The sequence below is a fragment of the Elgaria multicarinata genome, chromosome 3 (genome assembly GCF_023053635.1).
Source record: "Elgaria multicarinata webbii isolate HBS135686 ecotype San Diego chromosome 3, rElgMul1.1.pri, whole genome shotgun sequence".
Classification (NCBI taxonomy): Eukaryota; Metazoa; Chordata; class Lepidosauria; order Squamata; family Anguidae; genus Elgaria; species Elgaria multicarinata.
In genome coordinates, this window is record NC_086173.1 from 78,936,346 (window position 1) to 78,959,697 (window position 23,352).

Below are 23,352 nucleotides of genomic sequence, written 5' to 3' on the forward strand. Positions count from 1 at the left end.
CCTCTGGAGGCCTGCTAAGTAGAGTTCAAGAGCAAGGAGGCCAAATGACTTTATCTTTGCCAGTCATGATGAGGTATATATATAGGGAAGGAGAGAGGGAGATCATATTTTTTAGTGGTGAATGTGATTTGAGGGTAAGTGGATGTGGTAAGTGAACACAGAGAACTAAATACATACCTAAATAAATTAAACTAGCCCTTTCCCCCCAAATATTGCACAATACATGCTGAAAAGCCATAATAGGTGGGGCAGCTATTGGCTTCCAGATGCCTAATTTTACTTTGTTTTTCTCGCTCTTACATCTTCATGTCCTTGTATTCTCTCTCATTACCTTCTTGTCAGTCTATCCTTGGCCCTTGCCTTGGCCCTTTATTGTCAAAGTTAATTCTTTCCCACTCCACTCCAAGGTTACATTGGCCCTTCCAAACATTAAGCTGGAACAGGGAGGTTTGAGCATATAACATCGATTCTGGCCCACTTGCATTGGCTGCCTATACGTTTCTGAGCCCAGTTCAAGGTGCTGGTTTTAACCAATAAAGCCCTACATGGCTTGGGACCACAATACCTGACTGATGGAACGCCTCTCCCGACATGAACCTACCCGTACACTGCGCTCAACATCTAAGGTCCTCCTCCGAGTGCCTACTCCGAGGGAAGCTCAGAGGATAGCAACAAGGGAGAGGGCTTTTTCGGTGGTGGCCCCCCGACTATGGAATGATCTCCCCGATGAGGCTCGCCTGGCGCCAACACTGTTATCTTTCAGGCGCCAGGTCAAGACTTCTCTTCTCCCAGGCATTTAACAGCATTTAACAACGCTAAGTTTGTTTTCTAACTGACCTCAGAACTGTTGTTTTTAAATGGATACTGTTGTTTTTATACTGTTGTTTTTATGTTTCTGATGATTTTGTGTACTTTTTAATGTTTACTTTTTTTAACTTTTGTAAACCGCCCAGAGAGCTTTAGCTATGGGGCGGTATATAAATGTAATAAATGAAATAAATAAATAAATAATATAAAATGTTATATCCCACTTTAAAAAAAATCCAAATTTCAGATGAAATTCATTTTATGATCCATAAACACTTCATAGCAATGTTATGCACTACGGGAGAGAGAAAAACAGAGAAGCTGTAACGGGTGCTCACCATTCCTGAAACCACATCTTGCAGACTGGCCATTTTGTCTTTTCTTGGGTCAGCTTTTACAGCCATATAAAAGTATAGAGAAATTACTCAAACAACAGCTGGAAAACACAGCTATTTATGGCATTGCATTTTAAGCCCATCCATTTTAGTAGACTCTATTTTCCATCCCAGTCTCAGGGAGTCTCCTAAACTATCTGTTCTCAGATGAACCTGCCAGTCATCACACCTCAAAATGTATCTTCCTAACAAGCTGAACACTTGGCTATTCACAAGCCTTTCTGAAAACAATTTCAATCTGCCTGAAGTCACTGGGTGGCTTTCCATCACCATTATCCAATTCTTTTAACTGGAGATGCCAGGGACTAAATTTGGGGTCTTCCTTCTGCATTCAACGCACGGGCTCTACCACAGAGAGCAATAGCCCTTCCCCTCCACGAAACTCCACACTGTGGAGCCTTCACCTCTTCTCTTCATAGAACCCTTTGGTCCCACTGTAATCCTGGGAAAGAAGGAAATAAAAGAGGAATACATGCTGTTTTCCAAGTGCACATGTAGGCCAGAACTGTACGTGTTCATGAACTGGATCACCTCAGGAGCTGAATAGGCCTCACAAGCCAAGGTTTAGCACTAGGCCATGATTCTCAATTGAGTTATTTATATGTTACTGTGGCGTTACACCCCACAAGTCAGTTCCCAAATGTAGGTCTGCAGTTTGTAAGTCTGTGGTGAGTTTAGAATGTGGACCTGAGTGGGTGGAGTTAGAATGTCTTGGGAGGGGGAGGAGTGATATATAAGGGAATGACTGAAGGGATTGTGGGGGGACTTTTTAGGTACTCTTAGAGTCTTTAGTGCTCTCTGTGTTTAGGGTACTTAAGTTCTGGGAAATTTGAGGTTCAGGGTAGAGAGTGGTGTTTTTAGAGTGTAGTGTGCATATAGTTGACGTATATTAATCAATACTGATAATAAAGAAAGTTCAAGAATGATTGTGTGAGAAAAAGGAAAATGTGTATGTGAATGGGTGAAAGGATTGGATGAAAGGTTTCAAAAAGGTTTTTAAATGTTTTATTTTGAAACAAAGCTTGTGAACTTTTAAAAATAAATTTTAATTATTTTGTTTTTAACAACCACAAAAATCCCACGTGTCTGTTTGGCATTTATCATCTGAAGTTTACACATTTAGCACCCACTCTGTCAATAATTCACCTCAGCACATATAACTCACAGTGTTTTATTTTATATCTTGAAATCCTTCTCCATTTAACCCCTTTCTCCACATAGTTTGGAGGAAGGTGGTTTTTATCCCTTGCCTCAGGCGTATCAAGCAGTGGTGCTTGGCCTGAGCAGGGAGTAGCCGCGGCCAGGCTTGGTGTTCAGAGCGTGTGTCGTGGCAGTTACATCTACAAGTGCATGTGCAGCATCTTTCAGAAGTGGTTGTTTGCACAGGAGAGAGGCCAGGTTAATGTTTTAAAAATTCTCCCTTGTGCCTCTTCCCCTATGTAGATTCTGTGCCTGGAGGCAGAGGGCATCTTTATTTAAAAAATAAAAAAGCTCAATGTAAATGAACAATGTGTGCTCTCATTGGGGAAGGGTGGTACAACTGTTTGTTTGGCTGCAAGTACACTGCTAGGAAGCCCATACATTCAATCAGCTGGGAGCCCTACCAAAGGCTGAGCCAGCATATTGTTCATGTGATGCTTTCAAATTTTACCAGATGATAGAGTCAATCCACAGGGATGGCTACTGCCAGTATGCCTTGCTTCATTTCTAAGGAACACCTGATACGTTCCTCTTGAAAGCAGAGTGTTGGCACAGAACTCTAGACGGGTCTTACACAGAGTCTAGAAGCCAGATTTCAAGGACCTTTCAGCTTTAATTTGGCTGAAGAGAAACTTTCACCTTTGAAATACTTTAACTTTGGTTTCCCCAAGTATTTATAAGCACATAATCATATGCACACCTTCACACCCTTATTTTACAACTATAGCTAGAAGCCAACAGTCTCAAATAATTGGCTGGTAACTTCAAATCCATATGTGACATTTACCTCATATAAACACACACTCACACCATTCTGCTCCTTGCTATGCCTTTAGAGTTACCAGGTTACAATGCTGCAATTGGCAGAATTCCTCTGTCAGCATCTATGTTTCAAATCTTATGTGTCCTTGACAGTCTGGGCCAAAGTCCTCCATTCTTCAGAACTCCTTGCTGGCTTGCCGATAGCGGAGGCACTGTGGTCTCAGGCGCTAAGGCCTTGCTATGCTACTGGATAGCTTGCTGAGAGAAGCAACAGCTTGGCTGATCTCTGCTGCTTTGCAGTACTACCCTGCAGATGGCAAGCAAGTGTATTGCAGCCATTAGCCCAATTGTATCAGGTGACCTGAGGTGCTATCAGCATTCCATATTGTCCTTTAATACCCTAAACAGCTTGAAGCCATGTTAACTGAAGTAGTGACTGGGTTTGGACGGCATGATAACTAACGGTGGGTTAAATAGGCTATGGTGGGTTAAATAATCAAAGGTTGGTTACTGTGTTGTCTTTCAGGACTTTTTCACACCATGGTTGATTATTCGGCTGAAATAACCAATGCTGTGCAGAGTTGACTATTTGAGCAACAGCTGGTTATCGTGTCATGTGTTGGGCACCACTGACTACTTCGCTGCACACAGTTGGTTATTTTTGGAGACTATGGAGTACCCTGGCAAAAGCAACCAAACTGCCGCTCTAGTCCAGCCGGCAGAACTCACAATGGCAGATGGGATACCAGTGGGAGGGCTGGGGGGGGGGGGAGAGGGGGCATGTGTCAATCAAACACACCATTGACTTATAGACAGCTCAATTCTGGCCTTAATCCACACCATGGTTGATTATGATCATGTTGTGTGGAGAGTACCCCCTCGATAATCAACTGTAGAGTTGACTATTAACCCACTATTGTCCAAACGCAGCCAATACTTTCTATATATACCTGTCCAGGGCCAAAAGTGATCATCAAAAGCCCTTCTCTGGATGCCCCTGCCAAATGAGGAGAGCTGGGTGGCTACTAAGGAGAATGCCTTTCAGTGGTGGCTTCCAGTTATAGAATGCTGCTCAAATGAGAACCAAGCACTAGAAGATCCTAAATTCTTTTCTGGCTGGGATTAAAATCAGTTTGGAGAAGACTTCCCATCTTAACCCTGCTTTGAAAAGTACTCTCCCCCAGTAGTTTTTCAGGCTGCAGCCGCAGAAAGCAGACCCTGTGCTCCATCCGTTTGCACAGATGATGCATTCCAATGCTGCACCCACAAATACTGCTGGTGGGAGGCCAGGGAAATTATCTGGAAAATGATCTGAATTAGACTGACAAGCAATCATTGGATTCCCCACCGAGTTTCCAAAACTGAAAGCCATGTCTTCTGTGTGGTGGTGCCAAAAGCAAGTCAACATGCTCTCCCCACCTCCTGGGTTTTATTTTTGAACATTTACGTGGGCCCAGTATAAACATTCTTGAACATGCCACCATGAAAGAACAGGCAGAAGGCGATTCCATCAAACCAGTTGGAAAGGGGTAGAAAAACCACTGTAGAACCAATCCCTTGACCAAACCAGAGACTCAGCCAATGGCATTTCAAATGAACATGCATATTTTCCCCTCCTTACTGTGCTGTGGTGGGTGGCCACTTTCCAGCACTTTCCTTCGGGCAGAATAGAAATGCCACTTGGTCTAGCTGGCACAAACAGAGCCAAAGGGAAAACATAGTTTACAGACATGTGCCTAGCTACAGCACGGGTTTCCCTTTGAGCAGCATGAATAAGGATGAGCCAGAAATGGTGATGAAAACTGACTGGGCAAATTCACTGGGCATTGTCCAACTGCCTCAGACCTCTTTGTCTTTGGTCAATTCCACACGGGCTGGTGCTTTTAAAACCTTCTCTCCCTTGTTGCTGTGCATGTGTGAACGATAGAAATCTTCTGAATGCCCTTTTGTCAGGTGTGTGTGTGTGTGTGTGGATGGATGGATGGATGGATGGATAGATAGATAGATAGATAGATAGATGGGTTTACAATTGCATACAACCTCCCTGTGGCAGAGGGAGTTCGATCCGAAGCTCATTTTTAGTCTTCTTTCTTTTCTCAGATTTGGATGCATTTGAGAATGCCACCCTCTCCCCCTGCCCTTTTAAACAACACATTAACTTCTCTTCCTTTCACGGAAGAGTCACTATCAAAAGGCGCAATTTAAAAGCTAGAAAATTGTGCTACTAGGGGAGAGGGAGGCAGAAAGGGAAAAACACCATGCCAGTTCAGCAAAAGAAAGTAGAACAAAGCAGCAGTAGTCACTACACTCCTCTGATACTGGCTTGGGCTACCTCTCCTAGCGCTGCCCAGATAAAGGATGCACACAAACTCAAGGAAATCAGGTTTAGCAATTTGGGGTGGGGGGTAGTAGGTAATGCACACATTAAAAACAGCAATTGAGATGGGGCCATAATTCAGTGGTGGAACAAATGCTCTGCATGCAGAAGGGAAATCCCATGTTCAATCCCCAGAGCCCCCAGTTGAAATGATCAGGCAGCAGGTATTGCAAAGACCTCTGCCTGAGGTCCTGGAAAGCCTCTTAGATTAGTCAATACTCAGCTAGCCTGGACAAATAGCTTGACCAGGTATAAGGCAGTTTTCTATGTTCAATTTGTTTTTTTATTTCCTGTATGTTGCAGAATAACGTGTGTGTAAATATAAAAGGAATTCAATAAAAGTTTTTCAAAATAATGCTGTTTCTTTTTAATTTTAAAAAAAGAGGGAGGGAAAGCAGCCACGAGGTCCTTCAATCCAGATCTGGACTGTAGTGCAGGGTGGAAGTGGGGAGGGTTAACTCTGTGGCTGCTAATTCTAAAAGAGGAAATGCAGAAGACTATCACGTTTACCACTATGTCTAATTTTTCCCTAATTCCTTCTCCTTCCTACGCTTCTCCCAGTTGTTGTTTAAAAGGCTTTTTGCATGCAGCAGCACTGGAGTGCCTATTTTAGTTCATAAAACTTACAAAAGTAGAGATTTTAAAATCTCTTCACTGGCTGCCAATTAGTTTCCAGGCGAAGTATAAAGTGTAGGTTATCACCTTTAAAGCCCTACTTAGTTTGGGTCCAGGCTACCTGCAGGATCGCCTTCTCCCGTACAATCCGCCCCGCACACTAAGGTCCTCTGGGAAGAATCTACTTCAGTCAGTCAAAGTTAGGCTGATGGGTATTACCCAGAAGACCTTCTCTTCTGCTGCTCCCAGATTGTGGAATGGCCTGCCAAAGGAGACTCGTCAACTTGACAGTCTATTAGCATTCAAGAAAACTATCAAGACTGATCTCTTCTGGCAGGCCTATCCAGGGGGATTTTAGGATGTTTTTAGAATGTTTTTAGGATGTTTTAACGATGTATATTATGTTCTTAATTCAGTTTTATGTATTTTATATTTATTGTTGTTCCCCGCCTCTATCCAAACGGAGAGGCGGGTAAGTATTATTATTATTATTATTATTGTTGTTGTTGTTGTTGTTATTATTATTATATGAAATTGCCAAGAATAATTGAAGGCAGGAAAGGCAGAAAGGTTGAGTTACACATGGATCCAAGTCACGTTCCAGGCAACTAAAGTGCAGAACATGGATAGGCAAGTGCAGGAGCAGACAAGAAGATTCTCAATTGTTTCGTGTGGGACAAGGCATTCCTGTAGATACCCTGGTCTCATACCTCAGAGTAAGCATGTAGGTAGGGACAAGAAAAAAAATCTTACACCTCTTTTAAGATGGATAACTTTCTGGAGGCTAGCAGAATGGGAAGCAACATGGCTTTCAGTCCATTCCCAAGATCAGCTCAGAACTGCAAGTCTTTACATTTTATCTAGGCAGTCTCTATGAAACTACAGCCTAATCTGCTTTAATTTATTTCTTTTACTGTAAATCCACCCCGTTTCTTCAAATCTTCCAACAGGTACCATACAATATGGCAAAGCTCAGCCACTTTGAAGGCTTCTATAATCATAACAGAGCTCAACAAATAGTTTTCTAGGGTTAATATAGATTTTATCTTAAAAAAGAAGAGGAAAATGTGCTCATCATTTGGGCCATTGTTAAGCACTATATATAATTCTTTTACTAATGCTTTCCAGTTCCTTTACCCTCCACTCACTGGCTTTTACAAACACACACACGAAACAAACCCTGGAAAAAGGTTATGCAACTGCTATCAAAGTGTAAGTATGAAGTTTTGCCCACACACACACACACACACACCAAATCCTGGAATAAAAGTTATGCAACTGCTATCAAAGTGTAAGTATGAAGTTTTGCCCAGACAGATTTTTCCTCAGAACATCTCAAATAGTCTAAGAACTCGAAGTCTTGCTCCTTTCACTTTGCTTTCTCTCACCAATTAAATCAAGAAAGAGAGCCTTGTTTAGACAACATGTCTCCTGTTGGTTTTAATCTAACTTTCATTTTTTTTTAAAAAAAAAAAAGTGAAAGTATTGGGAAAAATTAGTTGCAAAATGCATCAAGTAAATAAGCTAAAGGCGTGTAAAAGTCCTCAATCACCCTCATTTATTTCAATTCCAGGTTGTAAAAGCAGTGTTTGTGTTTTAGTACGCTGGCTATAACGACATTTTTTACTTGTATCAGCGTCAGTATACTAAAAGCAGGCACTGACGGGTAACCAACTGTCAGGATTTTCGCAGATTTGTCCTGGTTTTTGTTTCTTCCTGGGTGTCAGGGGGGATTTTATGTAATTTCCTATAATGTCCTGGAATGACACATTTTCCCCTCTAAGACTGCCATTAGTGTGGCGGGGGGTGGGGAATGCCGTGCTTTCTGGATGCCCCTATTGGAGCAGTGGGGGGAGGGCAGGAATGACACACTTTCGCCTCCTCCTCTGCAATCAGGGCCCTTAAGGAGGGGAAAGCACGCTTTCTGGAGCCTCCTGAAAGCATGTCATTCACAACCGCCACACTAATGGCAGCTGCCAATAGTGTGGTGAGAGGAACTCCACCCCACCCCATTGGGTGCCCTCTTTTTTGGTTTCTCAAATATGGTCACCCTACTGATGCCTGATCAATTGGACATGCAGGGTATACAAAGGAAATGTGGGTAGATGCCATCCTCAAAAATGTCATTGAAGGTCATTTTCAAGACGACAGCTCGTGGCACAGCATGGGCTACTTTGGGGGGGGAAACTGTTATGACTCTGAAACTAATAAACTAACATGGACATATTATACACAAAAATGAAGGTAAGGAATTGTGCTACCAAACACATAATAACAGTCCAGCTTTGACAGGTGAAGTACTTTAAGGGTTTGAGTAAAACAGATTATGGGTTAAATATGGTTTTGGAGTGGTATACCATTTTAATCATCCCATACTTTTCAAACCTATAACATATTCGTCAGCCAACTCATTTCCAATCATTTGATGCATGGAATGTCCATATCAGATTGGCATTTACAACGTTATGACTATACATATAGTATCATAGCTTATTTTCCCCCAGGAACAGAAGCAAGAGCTGTCCTTCAGAAGACCAAGAAATACCAAACATATTTGAGTATACAAATATATTATTTACCAAAGTTTTTGCCTATGTAAAGAATACATGCAGCCTAGCCCTCTGTATGTTTACTCACAGGTAAAGTCTCACTGTATTCAATGGATATTCTTTGCCAAGACTTCATAGAACAACTAAAAGGTGTTTTAATCAGATAATCAATTAAGGTGAATGAACTTGCCAATAAATGCAACAATAGTTGTGGGGAAAAAAGCATTCTGTTTTGTTGACAAATGTGTGTGCCACAGTAGAAGAGAAGCTTAGGAAAGAAAGAAGAAGAGAGAAGAAAAAGACAATGCATAATTCTATGATGGCACAAGATGCCAACAGTGTGTGAAAGTACCTGGAATAAAAAAATAATTAAAAAAGTATCTGCACTTGATGAATCATGAGCGCCTTTTCAAATTGACCAAAATATTTTTTTAAAAATCTATTAACCTAATTAATAAATCAACTAAACATTACAGCTCAAACATCAGTTAGGAAACTTGGGTCTTTTGAAGATTCTTCATTAGCCCATTCAAGATGGGCAACAACTCCATATCTAAATCATAACTGGACTAACTACTCATTAGCACTAACTAATGTGATTTATGATAATGCAATCAGAAAGTATTTGAAGACCAGATACTCATTCCTAAAACATTTCTGAAAATTATTAAATCATTTTTTGGAAAACTAAAAGCACATAATAATTTTCAGTACATTAATATGTCTAGTAATTTTGTGAGTGAACTAACAGACTGGCAATTTGCTACATTTTCTTAGGAATAAAGGTGGAATAATACAAGATTATTTAAGTTATGATTGAGTGCTGGTATTAACATTCAAAGCCCTAAACAGGCAATTTGAAAGAATGCCTCATCCAATAAGTACCTGCCTGGACCCTATGGTCATCCTCAGGGGTCCTTCTCCATGAGCCATTGCCAAAGGAAGTTAGGTAGGTGGCTACCAGAAGAAGGGCCTTCTCTGTTGTGGCACCCCGGCTATGGAATGAGCTCCCTAAAGAGGTTTGCCTGGCACCTACACTATAATCTTTTAGATGCAAAGTGAAAACCTTTTTATTTTTGCAGCATTTTAACAGTCTAGCAACTTAATTGTACTGGGGGAAAAGGTGGAATAATAATAATAATAATAATAATAATAATAATAATAATAATAATATTGTTTTAACTTTGCTGTTTTAAATTTGTATTTTGAATCTGTATTAATTTCTGCATTGCTGCTCGATTTTATCCTGGTTGTGCTTTTATACTGTTTGTTATATATTTTGAATGGTTTCCATGGTTTTAATTTTTATAAACCGCCCAGGAAGCTTCAGCTATTGGGCAGTATAAAAATGTAATAAATAAATATTGTTGGCTAAAACAAATGTATGATTACACTGTTTAAGACATTAAAATTAATGTAAGTCATACCAAATATTTTATCTGTCTATAATACATACAAATCCCAGTCGGGGGGAAATAGGATCTTTTCAACCAATCTGAAAAGAAAGCAGAGTGGTCCCTTACTGAAGGATCTGGAATTGTAGAAAGTATCTTGGAACGACATTTAACTTCCATAACAGCTACCCACACCCACACCCATAACAGGGTGGGAGCTATTTTTGCTGCACTGGAAACATATTTATCCAAGTGGATTCCATCCCAGTGGCTCATTTTTTGGAGTATAGTCTGCATTACTGAACTAAGACACAGGCTGTGTTCAGATGTCACAATAGCCTATGATGGGTTAAAAAGCTACTCACAGTAGCTTATTTTTTAAATAGCCCACAATCCACAACCAAGAGCAGTCTAATAAGCTACTGTGAGTGTCTTATTAAGCTACTGTGTATAATTTCATTCAGTCCCTTGCCCCTATCCTACTGCAGTCCTCATATCTGATGAGTTTCACCTATGGTGCTGGAAGTTTGCAGGATCGGGACAAACCTTCATACACAACCTCTCCCAGTCAGGAGACACCCGATCACCATGAAATCCCTGTGCAATAATTCACCAAGCAGGAGATGTCTAGAAAACCCTGGGGCCAAACCTCATACACAGACTCCTCTACTAAAGAGGCACCCAATACACTATGAAAACCCAGTGCCCTAACTCTGAAAGTAGAGAAAACCCCAGGTACACCCAAAAAGAGGGGGAAAGCTTATAACACCTTGGGGATTTGCAGGATAGGGACCAAACCTCATAGTCTGCCTCCTCTACACTGCTGGCTTGGTTGATTTAATGTGTTTCTAAGCAGTAAGCCAGGAAAGAGTGGAGCGGCAGCTGCTTTGACCGCTCTTGCTGCACAGTTCTGTAGCCAACCAAAATAACCCATGGTGACAGCCACACAGCATGACAACCCATGATGGGTTAAATAAGGACAGGTTGCTTACCTGTAACTGTGGTTCTTCGAGTGGTCATCTGTGCAGTCACACATATGGGCTCTGCGCCTGTGCGAAGCCCCGCTTCGGGAATTTTCTATAGCTAAGAGCCATTTGGGGCAGGAAACCCTCCCCTCTCTACTGCACATGTGCAAGAGAGTTCCCGCCCAGATTCTCCAGTTCTTCTGAGACCTAAAAGCCTTGTCTGAGGAATATAGACATCTGTAGGTGTACCTGAAAAAACTACTAGAAGTAATATTAGTAATACTTGATGGACACCAAGTGGGGCGTATGGTGGGTGGGTTGTGTGACTGCACAGATGATCACTCGAAGAACCACAGTTACAGGTAAGCAACCTGTCCTTCTTCGTGGTCTCTGTGCATCACACATATGGGTGATTAGCAAGCTTTACTCACCGGAGGAGGGTTGGTGTCCTTAGGTGAATACAGATGACAATACTGCTCTACCAAAAGAACAGTCTGATCTTGACCTGACATCCAATTTGTAGTGTGACACAAACATCACTGGTCAAGCCCATGTTGCTGCCTTGCATATTTCTGGAACAGTGATGCCACGATGGAAGGCAGATGATGTGGAGACAGCTCTAATAGAATGCCCCTTGACTGACGTCGGAGGGTCTAATTTTTGTAACTGGTAGGCCAGGATAATACATTGCACCAACCATGAAGAGAGACTCTGAGATGACACTGGTAGGCCTTTTTTGTTCTGTCCATGACACATAAATAGCCGTTGTGACTGGCGGAAGGGAGCAGTGTGATCCTTATAGAAAGCTAAGGCCCTCCTGACATCTAATAAGTGTAACGTCTTTTCCAAAGTAGATGAAGGGGAAGGAAAAAAGGTTGGTAGGATGATGTCTTTGTTAACATGAAAACTGGAGACAACTTTTGGTAAAAATTGAACATCAGGGCGAAGTACCACCTTATCAAGGTGGAAAACCAGGTAAGGTTCGTCTATTCTTAATGCACATAGTTCACTGGCACGTCTTGCAGACGTAATTGCCACCAGAAAAACCACCTTCAAAGTAAGAAGACGTAAGTCAGTGGTTGCCAATGGTTCGAATGGTCTCCTAGAAAGTGCATGCAGAACCACTGATAAACTCCATGACGGCAAAAACATCCTTACTGGTGGGTTTAAGTTTAACAAACCCTTTAAAAAACACTTAACAGTAGGATGGGTAAAAATTCTAAAACCATCAATGTAGTCATGAAAAGCAGAGATAGCTGCCAAGTATACTTTTAAAGAGGAAACTTTCAGGCCCCTGTCAACTAAAACCAATAAAAAGGACAGGATCTGATGAATAGAGCAGCTTGAGGGTAAGAACCCCTGTTCAGAGGCAAAGGCAGTAAATGCAGACCATTTCCTGTTATAATTTCCCCTTGTTGACGGTTTCAGGGCTGCGTCCAAAACCGTTTGGATCTTGGTTGCCAAGTCCCTGTCCCCTACTGAGGGATCAGCCTCCACGCTGTCATATGTAGGGTGTCGAGGTCTGGGTGACATATCCAACCCTGATCCTGGGACAGAAGGTCTCGTCTCATTGGTAGTCGTATGAAGAGACCCTGCGACCTGTTCAGTAGGGTTGCAAACCAGTTCTGTCTGGGCCACCAAGGGGTTAAGATTATGCAATCTGCATTGTCGTGAATAATCTTGGCAAGTATTCTCGTTATCAGAGGGAATGGAGGGAATAGGTATAAGAGATGATAGTTCCACCTGTGGAGGAACACAACCCTTAACAATTTTCTTCCGGTTGTGTATCTCGGTTTCGAATGCTTTGAGACCTTTTTGGACAGCCAGGAGCTGGAGGTAGTTGTGTAGTCCGGCTTGCGACGCTGAAACCTGGGCTTCTGTTTCTTCCCTTGTTGAGGTAGAGACAGCTGTTTAAACGACTGTCTATCGGGTTGGTATCTTGACGTGTTGAATCCAGACTGTCTATATCATTTTCTAGGCTTGAACTGTTGTTGAGTCAAGCCTATTCCCATTTTAGGTGCTGTAATCCTGGTCTTCTGGACATTATCGATGGCCTCGACAGTTGTGGAGTTAAACAGGCCTGTGACATCAAAAAGAAGGCTCTCGATACGAGTTCTGGCTTCTTGTGATAGACCGGCGGACCTGAGCCAGGCATGCCTTCTGAGGGCCACTGCTCCCACCATAGTCTTTGCGCCACAGTCTGCTTGATGTTTAGCTGTAGCTATCTGCTGACGTGCCATTCTGGTAGCTTCAGAGTGGAATACTCTTGCCAACTCCCTCTGATCATCTCCCAAGTTGTCCCACAATGACATCATCTTGTCCCACAAGAATAACTGGTATCTGGACATTGTGGGTTGGTAGTTTTATACTTTAAGACTTAAGGCTGCAGTTGAATAGAACCTACATCCCATTAAGTCTAGATGTTGACCTTCCTTGTTGACTGGTGCTGTATGTATCCTTTGAGAACGGCCTTGTGCCGACTCCACAATAACAGAGTTCGGTTGAGGATGTGTGAAAAGGAACTCTGCTTCTTTGTCTAGAACTCTGTACATGTTATTAAGTCGTTTTGATAATGGTTGTAATGCTGCAGTGTCTTTTCAGGATTCTTTTACTGCCCTAGTCAGGGTCGGTAAGAAGGGTATAGCGATGGGTGTTGTTGCTTCTGTATATATGGCATCAAAGACAGGATCGACTAATTTTTCTACTGTTTGTCGAGTCTCTATGCCCAATGCTTGAGCCATTCTTTAAATGAGATCTGCAAAGTGGCCAAGTCCTTCAGATGGGGAGACAGACCCCTGTGCCTGCACTATCGCGTCCGGCGACGGTATCGATGGGGCAGCCGAAGTACAAGAGTCTGAGTCTGAGCAGTAGTCTTCTCCTACGTCGGGAAATGAGGCTATTTCCACAGTTTGAATTTCCCCGGCTTTATTATTATTATAATTATTTATTTATATAGCACCATCAGTGTACATGGTGCTTCTTGACATCGAGCTGCAGAATCCACTGATGTAATGGGTAGTGGAGTTGGTAGTGTCTCGATAGCCTGCCCTGGTGCTGAAATCGTAGCCGATGGCGCTTGTCAATGTCGAGGGGATGATACTCGAGTTTCCTGTCGATATCGATCGTGGACGTTGTGCCAATCTCTATAATAATAGGTCAGCCTTGGTGGAAGGGACCATTCTGATTGTCTTTTCCATTCCCTTACAGGAGATCGATAACGGTGTCGTCTTGAATAATAGTAGCGTTCGTCCTCTCAATATCAACTATCGATGGAATGGACTGAGTCAGGTGAACGGTGATATTCCGATCGACGTTCGAGAGGAGTGGGCGATCTTCAATAATCATATCGACGTTGAACATTAACAGGTAAGTTCTCCGGGGGTGAGCATCTGCTCGATCCCCTTGTTGGGTGTCCTTGTTCTCTGCCTTGGAGAGATGCATTATCCCTAATTTCACCTTCTGACAGCAATGGCGTCGGCATCGGTCCGACCCTCGATGTCGAAGGGGGGGACACGATCGTAACCTCTTCCATTATCGATGGAGGGGCAGGAGCGGGCATCGATGGTACAGTCGACGTCGAAGGTTTATTTTTATGGTGATCGTGCTTTTTTGCCGATTTAGCCTTCTTCTTCTGTTTCACAATTTCTGAGGACTTTGGAGTCCGTGCTTTTTTGGATAGCTTTTTTGCTACCGAAGCAATCAGGTATCCCCCTGGCGTTGCAGGGGTATCCTGGCGGGGTCTGTCAGCCCGACTTGTTGATGGCTCGAGAGGGGCTGGAGGCACTAACGGCTCCTGTTGAGAAGCCATAGTAGGCTTCTCCACTGCTGCAAGTGCTCTCTCCCACAGCTCGGCCCGCAGTTTGTCCGCCCTATGCCGCCTTGTAAGTTTTGAAAAGGCCTGGCAATGGGGGCAAGCGTCTACTTCTCCAAGGCAAATGACGCAGAAATTGTGGCTGTCTGAGGGCAGCAGTTTCGTCCCACAGCAGGCACACTTTTTGAATGGGGCCTTGGGGCCCATGTGGTCGAGAATAAAGTAAGAGATAGAGAATGAGGTAAAGAATTTTATTTAAAAAAAAATTTAGGAAAAAGAGAAGACAACGAAAAAGGAGAAAGATTGAGGACAGAGTAAAAAAGGTAAGTCTTAGCTCTTAAGTTTTGTTTGTTTGTTAGAGAGAAGTTCCCAACGAGGCTGTCACGATGACGGTCAAAGAAGAACTGGGGAATCTGGGCGGGAACCCTCTTGCACAAGCGCAGTAGAGAGGGGAGGATTTCCCGCCCAAAATGGCTCTTAGCTATAGAAAATTCCCGAAGCGGGGCTTCGCTCAGGCGCAAAGCCTATATGTGTGATGCACAGAGACCACGAAGAAGAACCGTGGGTTATCAGAGTGGGTTATTTTGGCCAAATAAGCCACCGTGGGTTAAAAAAAACTCCCACCAGATGACACAATAACCCATAATGGGTTAATTAACCCCCAAAGTGAGATAATGCTAAGCAGCACACAACTGCTAGAAGATGTAAGCAATGTCAGGAAAAGGGGTACACAGATTTTTTATAATACCATAGTTATTATGTACAAAATCACATATTAAGCGCATATATATATATATATATATATATATATATACACCCAAGCGAATATACATGAGAAAGGTTCATAATTATGATATAATAGCAATAATATTCAGTAACTCAACAAAGCAGAATATATTTTTTCAGTAACTGAGCAAAACAGCATTACAGGCCTCCGGTTTCTTTTAACCTGTTTTGCAGTCACTTTCTCAGACCATCTTAACTGGTTACACCATCCCAGTGCTTATGCCAGGGGAGAAAGGAGAGGAAATGTTTAACTCGTTCCTCAGTCCCAAAGAAGATTTTTTGTCCTCCAAAATACGATTGACTTGGGTCCCGGGCAAAAACATGCAGAGCTTCAAGGAGGGTGAATTATTGTTTTTTATTAGGTGCTAAAAAGTGCCATTTCTACCTATTACAAACTTATAATTCAACTGCAAAATACTAAGTCCTCCTCTTAGTAGAATTTATTCCAGACATCTCATTGTTTTGTAAAAAGTTATCATCAAGGTGAAGTTGGAGCATAAAAGCATTCAGTAACTTTTAAGCTGGAGAAACATAATTTGCAATGCATCTGGTTCTGGTTCCATGTCTGGTTGTGTCTTGCCACTTCTATTATCATCCCTCCTTCTTACCCCTAATTCCTTGCTTCTCCAAGCAAGAAAACTACACAAACACATTTTTAAACTTCCTTTAATGGTAGTCAGGACTTATCAGCCAACCTAATGTCGTGGTACCTCAGCTCACTCGTGGTTTATCGACTCTGATTTATGGCTTTGGTTTGGCCCTGATGAAGGTGAAGCATGTTTTAAACGTGACCACAAAACACAGTAAAACTAAAAAACAAGGCTCACTCTCTGCTAGTGTAAAACTACCATTTACTTCAACAAAAACAGAACATGAGTTGTCTTTACCCCTATGCAAGACACAACAGTTGAAGTCTGTGCATAAAATAACACACCCTCTCTTAATAGATTTTGTTCGGATTTTCTAATGTAATCCATTATGCAGCTGGCAGTGCAATACTATACATGCCTACTCATTGAGTTCAGATACGTGTGCACAGGATTGCACCTTAAGACTAGCAAGCTTTGTGATAGTAAAAATCCGTGGGAGGCTTCCTTTATATGATTGGTTTCTGCTTCGTGGCATGTTGATATTCCTCTTTCCACTGAAAGAACAGCTGCTTACTATAATGAACAAGAGCATGAATCCCTTTGCATACTAAACACAACATCAGCATACAGCTGCTGAAGAGGATTTTGGAAAAATAGGTTTCTGCATCTGTTCTTTCACTATCCTGCAATGTAGTGAGTGGAAGTCACAATCGACTATTGTAGAAAGCACTGTTTGTGCTCCTCATTTACAACCCACCCACCCCCACACACACCAATGTGCAGACTTGGCTCTGCACAAGAACTTGACAGGGAGTAATTATGCTTCCTTTTGCAGTGGGAAAGTTCAGGGACTGCAAGGCTCAGACTTGTCAAAATCGCAGAGGATTTCAGCGGCCGGCCTTCTCACAGCTGCAACCCTCTGTCCACAGAGGGCTCCAAGTTCAAGCCACAATCAACCGTATCATGCTTCCTGTTCCATACAGAAACATCACTCCACAAGCTCCCATGGCACTTTCACACCGAGCTGTATTTCCCTGAAACCTGATCCAGCTGCCATTTAAACCAAATGTTAACCTGTAATGCTAACTGCATTTGTTTCTAAATATAGGTCTGTAGATGTGAGCAAAAATCTGCCTCAGTCGCCCTCAGGTTTTGATGTCAGCAGTGTAAAAACCTGAATTGGTTAGAATCATTACAATGAATGATATAAAGTCAGGGATGGAAATATGATTGATATAAAGTCAGGGACATCTGTTTTCCACCAACCAAGGAACCTGTGCCTCAGCGTTTTAGTCCAGTGATTCTGCATGAACATCTCACACTAAAAATTATTTTTCTTCCCAGAATGAAGTGCACACCAGTAGGTCTCAGTTCATTGACAACTCATCTCCAAACATAATTGTCAGCAAAGAAAAACAGCAAGCTGCTTCCTTCAAAATTTACTTACCCATTAAGATACTCAATAGCTTTTGAACTCTGGAGTTCACACCAACTACTCGGAAGAGTCCTTGCTCATTGATCCCTAGGGGGAGAAGAAATTCTATTGAACTTGTAGGCATCACTGAAAAGAAATGTAATGTTTCTTTTAGAAAAAGCGATCTGAAATCACTATACTGTTTAAATCTCCTTCACAGTTCCATACTCACTTTCAACATTGTTTATTAAAAGAAATAGTTGATGGTCTGTCATTTCGGATGTCTGGGTTGTGGGGTATGTGTTGCAAGTTACTGATCAAGTCAGAAATTTAGGTTAGCCTCTCCTCTATCGGCCAATAAAAGGAAAATGTAAAGAACGAGTGAGGGAGAGATCTTATACACAAAAAGGGGACATCTAAGCTTTTTCATATAATCCCAAATTTGGTTACACAGCTAAATAACAAAGAGTTAGAGAAGAATTTTATTAATTCTATTTAACATATAAGTTTTAATGAATGCCTGTCACTGACTCCATGTCAAACAGACCTGAAGACTTGTAATAATATTAAACTAAACTGTAGTGCAACAGCTGGTTTAAAAACCCATAGAGGAGCCTTTGCCAACCTGGTCCCCTCCCAAAGTTTTGGACTTCAACTCACATCAGCCCCAGCCAGCATGCTCAGAAATGCTGGGAGTTGTAAAAAAACATCTGGAGGACACCAGGTTAGGGAAGGCTGCCATAAGATCAACCATACAAACCTAGCAATGGATGAACAGGAAACTATTTAACATGGCTGTGTTTTAACTAGGTTCAAGATCCTAGCTAGAAGCAAGCAGTCACAACAATGTTTTATATAAATGAGAAGCTCGGATTTTTTCCCAATGTTTTGGCTTCCACCTTTCGTCAGAAACACAAGCTGATTGTGACAACCCTAAAAGAGCAGAGGATGGAGAGAATTCTCAGGAAGGCAACACTTGCTATAGAAATACAAGAGAGTCTTGGGAAGACACACAGAATATCACCCTAGAAACAAGAACGTCTGGCATGCCACACTACCTCTTGTTTCAACAGCATGGATGCATTTCTTGACAATGCTGAAGCCCATATTATCCAACTGGGCAGCTGCAAGAAAAGAAAAAAAAGTAAGGACATATCAAGTGATAAAATGGGAATAGTTTTACCTTCAGCATTGGACTGTGAGGTGAGGGTGCTTTTTGCATACAGTGAAGATGGATTTTGGTGTAAAAAAAGAGAGACATGGTGATCCACTCAGAGGAAACCCCAACAACCAAACTCTGAAAGAATTCTATTCATAATTCTGTGAAACGTTGGGAGGAATTGGTGAAAATTGCCTCCCCCTCCCCATATTCTGTCAAGGGGAACTTTCGAAGTGGAATTCTATTTGGGGATACTCCTGTCAGGAGAATAAAACTCTGGATCCAGTACACTGAAAACACTACTCTTCAATTACATATATGGATTTACCTAGTCGATTAAAACCAAAATGATAAGAGCTTCTTTATTAGTTTGAGACACCTTAGTGCAGGGCCTCCCAGCTAGGCTATACATTAAAGCTCTTTGACCTGATTCAAATCATATGTGTTTTAACCTATGAATAGTTTATTTTCATCCTTCACTGTTATGCACAGATTTTCCTGTTTCCAAATGTTTTCCTAGCATCCACAAATCAGTGGAAGAGCTTTGTTTCCAGATATAATTTGTAGCTCCCTTGAAAATTAAATTGGATAACTTTGTATAATATGTTTGCAGCATTAACAGAACATTAAAAAAAACCAGAAAAAGAAACCACATCAGGTTTCATAGATACCATTCAGAAGGGGAACTATATATAAATCAAAACATATATACCACTAAGAAAAGATTCCAACTCTACTATTCTATGATTCTATGATTAAAAGGTTAATGAAGTAAGAACTAACCGGAAGGAAACAACATAGAGAAGAACAGACGAGAGCATATGCTTAATAGTCCTGTGACAATGGAAAGATGAGATAGACTCTTTTATACTGTTTTATATGCCATATTTCTATTTTTTTTACTATGTTCCTGGGAAATATATTGGGTTACTCAGGGGGGCAAGGGGGTGCCCCCATAACTGCGGTCACAGGGGCAGGTATGGTGTTGGAGGATTAGCAGCCAGCTGATTAGAATAGGACTAGACAGTTTAGGACTATCCCCTCTTCTTGTTCTTCCCCCAGCCAGATGGTTCCTGGCGGCCTTACCAGCTTGCCCTTAGGTCTGGTGCGGCTGGTGCTGAATGCCAGGTTAATCCAAAAGAAAATCTTCCTTATCCATGATTTGATTGTGGATAAGGAGGCCAGCCTGGTATACATTACTGAGGCTTAGGCAGGGGAACTGGGCAGGGTTATTCTCTCCCAGCTGTGCCTTCCTGGGTACTCAGTGCAGCACCAACACTCTCACTCTCACTCTCACTCTCTCTCTGCTTCCTGTTCATTTGAGTGCAGATTTTGAGTGTATTATCTTGTGTTGGGTACCTGAGATAGATTATGGATTCTACTAGTGTACCGCCCACCCCGCTATCCATCAGATTCCCTGCCTGAGCTGACAGAGGTGGTATCAGAGTTGGTGCCCAGCTAAATGATGTTCAAGCTGTTCTGGAGTGGGTTGCACTCCCCCTGAAAAATTGTATTTTGAAGATGCTCCTAGTCCGGAACTGATATAGCAACTACACCCTTATCTAGACAAAGATAGTTTAGCTACACTTATCATGCTCTGAAAACCTATCATCTAGATTACTGCAATATATTATATGTGGGGCTGCCTTTGAAAACTTCAACTGGTCCAAAACAGGGCAGTGACACTGTTAATGGGGACTGGTCAACATGATCATATTAACCCAATAGTTTTCCATTTGCACTGGCTGCCAGTCCATGTCCGGGCCCGATTCAAAGTGCTGATATTAACATTTAAAGCCATCATTGTTGTTGTTGTTGTCATCTAGTATGATCACTATCAGCATCAGTAACAAATAAAAGGATCTAGGATTTACTAAGGATATATATGGTGGGGGTGGGGGGATGAATATACTGGGAAAACACAGACAAAGAAACTGATAGGCTTGAACAAAGCAGTTGTGGCTGTCAAGTGATGGTTTATGGCTCAGCAAACAAAAAATATTCCACATTAGCTATAACCTTATCGTTCCATATCCGTGCACAGTGCAGTCTGTAAATGGTTGATTGGCAGTCATCCTTACATGAGCACAAGCTGCCCACATCCAGCCTAAACCCCCCAGCCATAATTCAGCGTGTGTGCACGAACAAAATGCAGGCAAAAGATTGGGAGCAGTGCAGCATCTCCCCACCAACACCCCACTTCAGAGGCCAGAAGGGCTGAATAGTTCCAATTGTGTATAAACCCACAACTGGCATTATATCTTACCACCCTCTACAGGGTGAATGACTGAACAGCCACCAAGTAAGCATATGCTGACAACCTTGTAAGTATCAATCATTGTGTGCTGGTGAATTGGGACTGTAAGTCAAAGAGCTATGGTGAGCATGTCCTTATGGGATTGGATAGATGATCAGTTGCCCTTCCTGGCTAGATAAACAGTCTAACACAACCATAAATAGTAATAGTTTTAAACATTCAGATTGGCTGCTAATATCTAGCTGAAGTTACAGGAAACAGCAACCAGAATTATTAGAAGGCTAGAATACAAGCCTTGCAACAAAAACTTTCTAGTGTTATAGTTGTAAAATATGATTTGACTACCACTTTCTTGGTAAGTAATGGCACAATAGCCTAGAAAGCAGAGCCTTTCCACATAGTCCAAGGACCCATGTCAAAATACCTATGTCATAAGGGACAAAAGGTTTGACGATCTAGACATATTACAAAAGTTGTGGCATCTCCAAAATTGCCAGTTTTATGCACAACTGTTGGGATGTTTAGGGGGTGGCAGCCCCCCCAAAGGCCATTTTGGAGGCAATAATGTACCATATGAATTAATTAATGAGTCCCCTTTTTGGAAGGGTCAGAAAGTAGTACATCCCAACAAAGTGAGTCAGATTGGACAATCTGGAATTATATACAGTATTTCCCAACAGATGCAGTTTGTTTCATTCATGTACCTCATGACTTAAGTAGAATCATACTAGAGTTGGAAAGGGCCTATAAGGACATCGAGTCCAACTGCCCGCTCGATGCAGGAATCCACCCTAAAGCATACCTGACAGAATAGAATCACAGAATAGTATGATTTGACATGGGCGCTTGGACTAACACAACTACAAAACAGCTATAAAGCTCTTTTAGCCATAGAAATGAATTTTTAGGGAAAGCTATTATGTGATATCCCACCCAAAAAACAATGAATGAGAAGGAATAACTTGGGAATGAGAAGCCATATTGCTGTTCACTGTTTTTCATTATTGTTGCTATATGTTACACTCCAACACACAGGATTGTGTTGCACTGGACTAGACTCCACAGCTTCTTTCATTTATTTCATTTACAGATTTCCATAATGCATTATTACCATGTTGAAGTAAATATTTATTCCATGCAAATTAAGGCGTCCTGAAGGCATGTAAATGAATTGTGGACTAAAACATTCTTACTAAGGAAATAATAAGACTCAATTAAGTCCCTTTAGCAGACTTCTTCAAACTTAATTTCAACAACTTAGTACAGAGCAGACATGTATAAGTGAATTCCTCTGGACATGTATTCCTCTGAAGGAATAATATATCACTTCACTGGCTTTAAATCAGAATTGTTACCTACAGTCAACCATTTGTTAAGGAAAAGCACTTCCGCAATTTACAAAACGTTTAGCTAAAAAAACCACCATCAAGTTCTTGCTTTTGCAAATGAAGTAAGCTCTTACAGGTGAACAAAATATGCATTGCAGAGGCAACGTAAAACAAGGATTCAGAGAAACAACAGAAAGCTGGAGAAAGAGAGATTATTACTAACTACAACCACATATTTTAAGGCCAGACCTAACAAGATTTTTTATACTCATGAACACTCAAGTACAACATACACGATGGACAAATCAATTGTGAACTGTGCCTTTATATATTATCATCCCTAATCTTCCTTAAAACACAAGTGTGTGGCAATCAGGCCGATATGTCAGTGCATCTTAAGGAGGAATAGAAATAATAACCAGCATAGTTCACATCTGATGAACCATGTTTGTGTATCTTTGTATTCACATTCTGCTACGTATCCAAGCCTAAAAACCTTGTGGAACTTCAAAAATTTATTAAATCTTTAAAACTGCTTCTTTTACTTACCTGAATATTACTACTACTTTGAATTTATTTATTCTTTTAAAACATTGATATAAAAGATCTTATTGAAAGGGTTTATCTATTTAAAAGATGTTTTTATATCCTGCTTCCCTGCTGAGGGAGGTTAGGTTGGCCCCTTCTTTATCGTTCCGCCAGCAGACACTAAAGTTTTATTCAGGTAGGAATTTGGCATATTAAAATGGTCTGATGCTGAAGGGGGATTTAATTGGTTGGTGCTGTTTATTTCTTTTATTGTTTTGTTTTTAAAAGGGAAATCCTATAGCCCCTAGACAACATCTGGGGGCCCAGAAGATATTTCAGATTCCTGGATCTGAGGTCAGAGATAATGCTCTGACCTCGGACCCAGAAATCCAAGCTCCCTCACCCTCAACCTCTG

At 41.6% G+C, this 23,352-nt stretch overlaps 1 protein-coding gene across 4 annotated transcripts in view; it reads right to left on the bottom strand.

Moving 5' to 3' along the window:
- ARHGAP26 (Rho GTPase activating protein 26) overlaps positions 1 to 23,352 on the bottom strand; it is a 299,816-nt gene that overhangs the window by 122,958 nt on the left and 153,506 nt on the right. For all 4 annotated transcript variants that reach the window (XM_063120676.1, XM_063120675.1, XM_063120677.1 and 1 more), the window contains 2 exons: positions 18,724 to 18,789; positions 17,699 to 17,773 (listed from right to left, as the gene is read on the bottom strand). In XM_063120676.1, the coding sequence (XP_062976746.1) occupies positions 17,699 to 17,773; positions 18,724 to 18,789 (141 nt within the window). The remainder of the gene's footprint in view (positions 1 to 17,698; positions 17,774 to 18,723; positions 18,790 to 23,352) is intronic.